This window comes from Oncorhynchus mykiss, chromosome 24, assembly GCF_013265735.2.
Source record: "Oncorhynchus mykiss isolate Arlee chromosome 24, USDA_OmykA_1.1, whole genome shotgun sequence".
NCBI classification, from domain to species: Eukaryota; Metazoa; Chordata; class Actinopteri; order Salmoniformes; family Salmonidae; genus Oncorhynchus; species Oncorhynchus mykiss.
The window spans coordinates 33,748,482-33,758,481 of NC_048588.1; the positions used below are offsets into that span (position 1 = coordinate 33,748,482).

At 47.8% G+C, this 10,000-nt stretch overlaps 1 protein-coding gene across 1 annotated transcript in view; it reads left to right on the forward strand.

Moving 5' to 3' along the window:
- inppl1a (inositol polyphosphate phosphatase-like 1a) overlaps window positions 1-10,000 on the forward strand; it is a 77,695-nt gene that overhangs the window by 48,152 nt on the left and 19,543 nt on the right. Inside the window, exons 13-18 of the mRNA XM_036961175.1 lie at window positions 1,044-1,161; window positions 1,251-1,347; window positions 1,524-1,662; window positions 2,159-2,258; window positions 2,373-2,461; window positions 3,791-3,872. Coding sequence (XP_036817070.1) covers window positions 1,044-1,161; window positions 1,251-1,347; window positions 1,524-1,662; window positions 2,159-2,258; window positions 2,373-2,461; window positions 3,791-3,872 — 625 coding nt within the window. The remainder of the gene's footprint in view (window positions 1-1,043; window positions 1,162-1,250; window positions 1,348-1,523; window positions 1,663-2,158; window positions 2,259-2,372; window positions 2,462-3,790; window positions 3,873-10,000) is intronic.

A 10,000-nucleotide genomic window follows, 5' to 3' on the forward strand; every position in this document is an offset into this window, starting at 1 on the left:
TTAGGGCTGGTCCCTTTGGGGAATAAGGTGTTGTTAGGGCTGGTCCCGTTGGGGGATAAGGTGGCGGTAGGGATGGTCCCGTTGGGGGATAAGGTGTTGTTAGGGATGGTCCCGTTGGGGGATAAGGTGTTGTTAGGGCTGGTCCCGTTGGGGAATAAGGTGTTGTTAGGGCTGGTCCCGTTGGGGGATAAGGTGGCGGTAGGGATGGTCCCGTTGGGGGATAAGGTGTTGTTAGGGATGTTCCCGTTGGGGGATAAGGTGTTGTTAGGGATGGTCCCGTTGGGGGATAAGGTGTTGTTAGGGATGGTCCCGTTGGGGGATAAGGTGGCGGTAGGGATGGTCCCGTTGGGGGATAAGGTGGCGGTAGGGATGGTCCCGTTGGGGGATAAGGTGGCGGTAGGGATGTTCCCGTTGGGGGATAAGGTGGCGGTAGGGATGTTCCCGTTGGGGGATAAGGTGGCGGTAGGGATGTTCCCGTTGGGGGATAAGGTGGCGGTAGGGATGTTCCCATTGGGGGATAAGGTGGCGGTAGGGATGGTCCCGTTGGGGGATAAGGTGGCGGTAGGGATGTTCCCGTTGGGGGATAAGGTGGCGGTAGGGATGGTCCCGTTGGGGGATAAGGTGGCGGTAGGGATGTTCCCGTTGGGGGATAAGGTGGCGGTAGGGATGGTCCCGTTGGGGGATAAGGTGGCGGTAGGGATGTTCCCGTTGGGGGATAAGGTGGCGGTAGGGATGGTCCCGTTGGGGGATAAGGTGGCTTTAGGGATGGTCCCGTTGGGGGATAAGGTGGCGGTAGGGGTGGTCCCGTTGGGGGATAAGGTGGCGGTAGGGATGTTCCCGTTGGGGGATAAGATGGCGGTAGGGATGGTCCCGTTGGGGGATAAGGTGGCGGTAGGGATGTTCCCGTTGGGGGATAAGGTGGCGGTAGGGATGGTCCCGTTGGGGGATAAGCAGCTTGATCTGAGAAGCAGCATGGTAGAATGGTTGGGCTTACTCCTGAGGTTAACTTCCATGTTACTCTGTTCTGCTCTCCTGGGTTCTAGATCGCGGTCCAGACTCTGTGGAACATTAAGATAGCGGTGCTGGTGAAACCAGAACATGAAAACCGCATCAGTCATGTGGGAGTGTCCAGTGTTAAAACGGGCATTGCTAATACACTGGGTAAGATCTCACTCTCACTCTCGCACTCTCTCACACTAACAAACAGTTCACTATATTCATGCTGTATGTTTGTCGTTTCTTGTTGCTAGGTAACAAAGGGGCAGTGGGCGTGTCTTTCATGTTTAATGGAACTTCCTTCGGCTTTGTGAACTGTCACCTGACATCAGGCAACGAAAAGATCGGCAGGTACGCAGACACTCCTCTTCTGCATTCAAATGTAAAACTATACAGTATGACTCATTATTTGAAGTTTGACAGGACTCCATATTAGCAGCAAACTCACTGAGGTCATAGGTAGTGTACTAAACAGGGGATAGGGTGCTCTTCACCACTCTTCCTTCCCTGACCCCTGACCCCTGCAGGAGGAACCAGAACTACCTGGATATCCTGCGGCTGCTCTCTCTAGGAGATAAACAGCTGAGCTCCTTTGACATCTCTCTGCGCTTCACACACCTCTTCTGGCTGGGAGACCTCAACTACAGGCTGGACATGGACATACAGGTACCATAACACACACAGAAACCCATGGACACACACAAGGAGACACATGCACAAACACACGCATGGATGCAGGCACACACACCCTCTCTCTCACTCTCTGTCTTGCTTTCTCTGTCTATCTCACTCTGTCTCGCTTTCTCTGTCTATCTCACTCTCTCGCTTTCTCTCTCTCTCTCTCACTTTCTCTCTCTCTTTCGCTTTCTCTGTCTTTCTCTGTCTCTCTCGCTTTCTCTGTCTATCTCACTCTCTCGCTTTCTCTCTCTCTCACTCTCTCGCTTTCTCTCTCTCTCTCTCGCTTTCTCTCTCTCTCTCGCTTTCTCTCTCTTTCTCTCTCTCTCTCGCTTTCTGTCTCTCTCTCTCTCTCTCGCTTTCTCTCTCTCCGTCTTTCTCTCTCTCTCTCGCTTTCTGTCTCTCTCGCTTTCTGTCTCTCTCTCTCTCTCTCTCTCTCTCTCTCTCTCTCTCTCTCTCTCTCTCTCTCTCTTTCTGTCTCTCTCAGGAGATCCTGAACTACATCAACAGGAAAGAGTTTGATCCTCTGCTGAAGGTGGACCAGCTCAACCTGGAGAGAGAGAAGAACAAGGTGTTCCTACGCTTTGGTCAGTTACACACACACACACACACACACACACTCCTTCCCCTCATTGTCTATGCGCTCTGCTGTACTCTGTGAAAGACTGTTGTAATGTGTGTTTGTGTATCCTCTGATACAGCGGAGGAGGAGATATCCTACCCTCCCACCTACCGGTATGAACGCGGGTCTAGAGATACATACGTGTGGCAGAAACAGAAGGCCACAGGGGTACACACACACACACACATACACACACACACACACACACTCACACACTCACACAGAGCTTTATTCTCGTGAATTTTCTAGACTTTTTGGGGAGTAAACTCTTAACTCCGTAAAGTGGTAATCAGCAGTAGAAACAATAACAAAGCATGTTCCCCTGTTTCAGTAAGAGGCTGAGGCTGGAGAAACTCTCAAAACCATAGACAGAGCTGTGGATGCAAGGACTGACAATCCATGATATCAAAATGATAGTTTTAACCATATTTTGAGGGGATGTAGTGTATGTTTACATTTACTTGAACAAACATAGTAAAACAAGCTTATATTTTGGGTTCTGATGGAGTGTGACAGTTAAACTGGGACATTTCTTCAACAATCAATGGGAACACATCATATGTTTTGAAGTACGAAAATGGATGTGACAACTGCTGATTGCCCCTTTTCAGCCCAACTGCTGATTGCCCCTTTTCAGCCCAACCGCTGATTGCCCCTTTTCAGCCCAACCGCTGATTGCCCCTTTTCAGCCCAACTGCTGATTGCCCCTTTTCAGCCCAACTGCTGATTGCCCCTTTTCAGCCCAACTGCTGATTGCCCCTTTTCAGCCCAACTGCTGATTGCCCCTTTTCAGCCCAACTGCTGATTGCCCCTTTTCAGCCCAACTGCTGATTGCCCCTTTTCAGCCCAACCGCTGATTGCCCCTTTTCAGCCCAACTGCTGATTGCCCCTTTTCAGCCCAACTGCTGATTGCCCCTTTTCAGCCCAACTGCTGATTGCCCCTTTTCAGCCCAACTGCTGATTGCCCCTTTTCAGCCCAACTGCTGATTGCCCCTTTTCAGCCCAACTGCTGATTGCCCCTTTTCAGCCCAACTGCTGATTGCCCCTTTTCAGCCCAACTGCTGATTGCCCCTTTTCAGCCCAACTGCTGATTGCCTCTTTTCAGCCCAACCGCTGTTTGCCCCTTTTCAGCCCAACCGCTGATTGCCCCTTTTCAGCCCAACCGCTGATTGCCCCTTTTCAGCCCAACTGCTGATTGCCCCTTTTCAGCCCAACTGCTGATTGCCCCTTTTCAGCCCAACTGCTGATTGCCCCTTTTCAGCCCAACTGCTGATTGCCCCTTTTCAGCCCAACTGCTGATTGCCCCTTTTCAGCCCAACTGCTGATTGCCCCTTTTCAGCCTAAAATAGCATTTTAACAAATTCAGGACAAAGTACTGCCTTTTCACACACACACACGCGTGTGCGAGCGCATACACACACACGCGAGCGCATACACACAGGCTCAGATGGAGAGATCTCTGTTCACGCTCATCACTCTTCTCTTTCTCTCTTTCAGATGAGGACTAACGTCCCCTCTTGGTGTGACAGGATCCTATGGAAGTCTTACCCTGAGACTCACATTGTCTGTAACTCCTATGGTGAGTCCCTGCATCTTTAACAACTCTGTACAACGAGGAGTTGGTCTGTTTTGGAATGGGTGGCCAGTAATAAACTGGTCCTGAACATCTCTAAAACTAAAAGCATTGTATTTGGTATAAATCATTCACTAGGTTCTAGACCTCAGCTGAATCTGGTAATGAATGGTGTGGCTGTTGAACAAGTTGAGGAGACTAAATTACTTGGCGTTACCTTAGATTGTAAACTGTCATGGTCAAAACACATAGATTCAATGGTTGTATAAAGATGGTGAGACGTCTGTCTGTAATAAAGAGATGGGGAGAGGTCTGTCTGTAATAAAGAGATGGGGAGAGGTCTGTCTGTAATAAAGAGATGGGGAGAGGTCTGTCTGTAATAAAGAGATGGGGAGAGAGAGGTCTGTCCTGTAATAAAGAGATGGGGAGAGAGAGGTCTGTCTGTAATAAAGAGATGGGGAGAGGTCTGTCTGTAATATAAAGATGGTGAGACGTCTGTCTGTAATAAAGAGATGGGGAGAGGTCTGTCTGTAATAAAGAGATGGGGAGAGGTCTGTCTGTAATAAAGAGATGGGGAGAGGTCTGTCTGTAATAAAGAGATGGGGAGAGGTCTGTCTGTAATAAAGAGATGGGGAGAGAGAGGTCTGTCCTGTAATAAAGAGATGGGGAGAGAGAGGTCTGTCTGTAATAAAGAGATGGGGAGAGGTCTGTCTGTAATTAAGAGATGGGGAGAGAGAGGTCTGTCCTGTAATAAAGAGATGGGGAGAGGTCTGTCTGTAATAGAGAGATGGGGAGAGGTCTGTCCTGTAATAAAGAGATGGGGAGAGAGAGGTCTGTCTGTAATTAAGAGATGGGGAGAGGTCTGTCTGTAATAGAGATGGGGAGAGGTCTGTCTGTAATAAAGAGATGAGGAGAGGTCTGTCTGTAATAAAGAGATGGGGAGAGGTCTGTCTGTAATAGAGAGATGGGGAGAAGTCTGTCTGTAATAGAGAGATGGGGAGAGGTCTGTCTGTAATAGAGAGATGGGGAGAGGTCTGTCTGTAATAGAGAGATGGGGAGAGGTCTGTCTGTAATAGAGAGATGGGGAGAGGTCTGTCTGTAATAGAGATGGGGAGAGAGAGGTATGTAATAAAGAGATGGGGAGAGGTCTGTCTGTAATAAAGAGATGGGGAGAGAGAGGTCTGTCTGTAATTAAGAGATGGTGAGAGGTCTGTCTGTAATAGAGAGATGGGGAGAGGTCTGTCTGTAATAGAGAGATGGGGAGAGGTCTGTCTGTAATAGAGAGATGGGGAGAGGTCTGTCTGTAATAGAGAGATGGGGAGAGGTCTGTCTGTAATAAAGAGATGGGGAGAGGTCTGTCTGCAATAGAGAGATGGTGAGAGGTCTGTCTGCAATAGAGAGATGGGGAGAGGTCTGTCTGTAATAAAGAGATGGGGAGAGGTCTGTCTGTAATAGAGAGATGGTGAGAGGTCTGTCTGTAATAGAGAGATGGGGAGAGGTCTGTCTGTAATATAGAGATGGGGAGAGGTCTGTCTGTAATAGAGAGATGGGGAGAGGTCTGTCTGTAATAAAGAGATGGGGAGAGGTCTGTCTGCAATAGAGAGATGGTGAGAGGTCTGTCTGCAATAGAGAGATGGGGAGAGGTCTGTCTGTAATAAAGAGATGGGGAGATATCTGTCTGTAATAGAGAGATGGTGAGAGGTCTGTCTGTAATAGAGAGATGGGGAGAGGTCTGTCTGTAATATAGAGATGGGGAGAGGTCTGTCTGTAATAGAGAGATGAGGAGAGGTCTGTCTGTAATAAAGAGATGGGGAGAGGTCTGTCTGTAATATAGAGATGGGGAGAGGTCTGTCTGTAATATAGAGATGGGGAGAGGTCTGTCTGTAATATAGAGATGGGGAGAGGTCTGTCTGTAATTAAGAGATGGGGAGAGGTCTGTCTGTAATATAGAGATGGGGAGAGAGAGGTCTGTCTGTAATAAAGAGATGGGGAGAGGTCTGTCTGTAATAGAGATGGGGAGAGGTCTGTCTGTAATATAGAGATGGGGAGAGAGAGGTCTGTCTGTAATAGAGAGATGGTGAGAGGTCTGTCTGTAATATAGAGATGGGGAGAGGTATGTCTGTAATAAAGAGATGGTGAGAGGTCTGTCTGTAATAAAGAGATGGTGAGAGGTCTGTCTGTAATAAAGAGATGGAGAGAGGTCTGTCTGTAATAGAGAGATGGGGAGAGGTCTGTCTGTAATAAAGAGATGGGGAGAGGTCTGTCTGTAATAGAGATGGGGAGAGGTCTGTCTGTAATAAAGAGATGGGGAGAGGTCTGTCTGTAATATAGAGATGGGGAGAGGTCTGTCTGTAATAAAGAGATGGAGAGAGGTCTGTCTGTAATAGAGAGATGGGGAGAGGTCTGTCTGTAATAAAGAGATGGGGAGAGGTCTGTCTGTAATAGAGATGGGGAGAGGTCTGTCTGTAATAGAGATGGGGAGAGGTCTGTCTGTAATAGAGAGATGGGGAGAGGTCTGTCTGTAATATAGAGATGGGGAGAGGTCTGTCTGTAATAGAGAGATGGGGAGAGGTCTGTCTGTAATAAAGAGATGGGGAGAGGTCTGTCTGTAATAGAGATGGGGAGAGGTCTGTCTGTAATAAAGAGATGGGGAGAGGTCTGTCTGTAATAGAGAGATGGGGAGAGGTCTGTCTGTAATAAAGAGATGGGGAGAGGTCTGTCTGTAATAGAGAGATGGGGAGAGGTCTGTCTGTAATAGAGATGGGGAGAGGTCTGTCTGTAATAAAGAGATGGGGAGAGGTCTGTCTGTAATAGAGATGGGGAGAGGTCTGTCTGTAATAGAGAGATGAGGAGAGGTCTGTCTGTAATAAAGAGATGGGGAGAGGTCTGTCTGTAATATAGAGATGGGGAGAGGTCTGTCTGTAATATAGAGATGGGGAGAGGTCTGTCTGTAATATAGAGATGGGGAGAGGTCTGTCTGTAATTAAGAGATGGGGAGAGGTCTGTCTGTAATATAGAGATGGGGAGAGAGAGGTCTGTCTGTAATAAAGAGATGGGGAGAGGTCTGTCTGTAATAGAGATGGGGAGAGGTCTGTCTGTAATATAGAGATGGGGAGAGAGAGGTCTGTCTGTAATAGAGAGATGGTGAGAGGTCTGTCTGTAATATAGAGATGGGGAGAGGTATGTCTGTAATAAAGAGATGGTGAGAGGTCTGTCTGTAATAAAGAGATGGTGAGAGGTCTGTCTGTAATAAAGAGATGGAGAGAGGTCTGTCTGTAATAGAGAGATGGGGAGAGGTCTGTCTGTAATAAAGAGATGGGGAGAGGTCTGTCTGTAATAGAGATGGGGAGAGGTCTGTCTGTAATAAAGAGATGGGGAGAGGTCTGTCTGTAATATAGAGATGGGGAGAGGTCTGTCTGTAATAAAGAGATGGAGAGAGGTCTGTCTGTAATAGAGAGATGGGGAGAGGTCTGTCTGTAATAAAGAGATGGGGAGAGGTCTGTCTGTAATAGAGATGGGGAGAGGTCTGTCTGTAATAGAGATGGGGAGAGGTCTGTCTGTAATAGAGAGATGGGGAGAGGTCTGTCTGTAATATAGAGATGGGGAGAGGTCTGTCTGTAATAGAGAGATGGGGAGAGGTCTGTCTGTAATAAAGAGATGGGGAGAGGTCTGTCTGTAATAGAGATGGGGAGAGGTCTGTCTGTAATAGAGATGGGGAGAGGTCTGTCTGTAATAGAGAGATGGGGAGAGGTCTGTCTGTAATATAGAGATGGGGAGAGGTCTGTCTGTAATAGAGAGATGGGGAGAGGTCTGTCTGTAATAAAGAGATGGGGAGAGGTCTGTCTGTAATAAAGAGATGGGGAGAGGTCTGTCTGTAATAGAGATGGGGAGAGGTCTGTCTGTAATAGAGATGGGGAGAGGTCTGTCTGTAATAGAGAGATGGGGAGAGGTCTGTCTGTAATATAGAGATGGGGAGAGGTCTGTCTGTAATAGAGAGATGGGGAGAGGTCTGTCTGTAATAAAGAGATGGGGAGAGGTCTGTCTGTAATAGAGATGGGGAGAGGTCTGTCTGTAATAAAGAGATGGGGAGAGGTCTGTCTGTAATAGAGAGATGGGGAGAGGTCTGTCTGTAATAAAGAGATGGGGAGAGGTCTGTCTGTAATAGAGAGATGGGGAGAGGTCTGTCTGTAATAGAGATGGGGAGAGGTCTGTCTGTAATAGAGAGATGGGGAGAGGTCTGTCTGTAATATAGAGATGGGGAGAGGTCTGTCTGTAATAGAGAGATGGGGAGAGGTCTGTCTGTAATAAAGAGATGGGGAGAGGTCTGTCTGTAATAAAGAGATGGGGAGAGGTCTGTCTGTAATAGAGATGGGGAGAGGTCTGTCTGTAATAGAGATGGGGAGAGGTCTGTCTGTAATAGAGAGATGGGGAGAGGTCTGTCTGTAATATAGAGATGGGGAGAGGTCTGTCTGTAATAGAGAGATGGGGAGAGGTCTGTCTGTAATAAAGAGATGGGGAGAGGTCTGTCTGTAATAGAGATGGGGAGAGGTCTGTCTGTAATAAAGAGATGGGGAGAGGTCTGTCTGTAATAGAGAGATGGGGAGAGGTCTGTCTGTAATAAAGAGATGGGGAGAGGTCTGTCTGTAATAGAGAGATGGGGAGAGGTCTGTCTGTAATAGAGATGGGGAGAGGTCTGTCTGTAATAAAGAGATGGGGAGAGGTCTGTCTGTAATAGAGATGGGGAGAGGTCTGTCTGTAATAGAGAGATGAGGAGAGGTCTGTCTGTAATAAAGAGATGGGGAGAGGTCTGTCTGTAATATAGAGATGGGGAGAGGTCTGTCTGTAATATAGAGATGGGGAGAGGTCTGTCTGTAATATAGAGATGGGGAGAGGTCTGTCTGTAATTAAGAGATGGGGAGAGGTCTGTCTGTAATATAGAGATGGGGAGAGAGAGGTCTGTCTGTAATAAAGAGATGGGGAGAGGTCTGTCTGTAATAGAGATGGGGAGAGGTCTGTCTGTAATATAGAGATGGGGAGAGAGAGGTCTGTCTGTAATAGAGAGATGGTGAGAGGTCTGTCTGTAATATAGAGATGGGGAGAGGTATGTCTGTAATAAAGAGATGGTGAGAGGTCTGTCTGTAATAAAGAGATGGTGAGAGGTCTGTCTGTAATAAAGAGATGGAGAGAGGTCTGTCTGTAATAGAGAGATGGGGAGAGGTCTGTCTGTAATAAAGAGATGGGGAGAGGTCTGTCTGTAATAGAGATGGGGAGAGGTCTGTCTGTAATAAAGAGATGGGGAGAGGTCTGTCTGTAATATAGAGATGGGGAGAGGTCTGTCTGTAATAAAGAGATGGAGAGAGGTCTGTCTGTAATAGAGAGATGGGGAGAGGTCTGTCTGTAATAAAGAGATGGGGAGAGGTCTGTCTGTAATAGAGATGGGGAGAGGTCTGTCTGTAATAGAGATGGGGAGAGGTCTGTCTGTAATAGAGAGATGGGGAGAGGTCTGTCTGTAATATAGAGATGGGGAGAGGTCTGTCTGTAATAGAGAGATGGGGAGAGGTCTGTCTGTAATAAAGAGATGGGGAGAGGTCTGTCTGTAATAGAGATGGGGAGAGGTCTGTCTGTAATAGAGATGGGGAGAGGTCTGTCTGTAATAGAGAGATGGGGAGAGGTCTGTCTGTAATATAGAGATGGGGAGAGGTCTGTCTGTAATAGAGAGATGGGGAGAGGTCTGTCTGTAATAAAGAGATGGGGAGAGGTCTGTCTGTAATAGAGATGGGGAGAGGTCTGTCTGTAATAAAGAGATGGGGAGAGGTCTGTCTGTAATAGAGAGATGGGGAGAGGTCTGTCTGTAATAAAGAGATGGGGAGAGGTCTGTCTGTAATAGAGAGATGGGGAGAGGTCTGTCTGTAATAGAGATGGGGAGAGGTCTGTCTGTAATAAAGAGATGGGGAGAGGTCTGTCTGTAATAGAGATGGGGAGAGGTCTGTCTGTAATAGAGATGGGGAGAGGTCTGTCTGTAATAGAGAAGGGGAGAGGTCTGTCTGTAATAGAGAGATGGGGAGAGGTCTGTCTGTAATTAAGAGATGGGGAGAGGTCTGTCTGTAATAGAGAGATGGGGAGAGGTCTGTCTG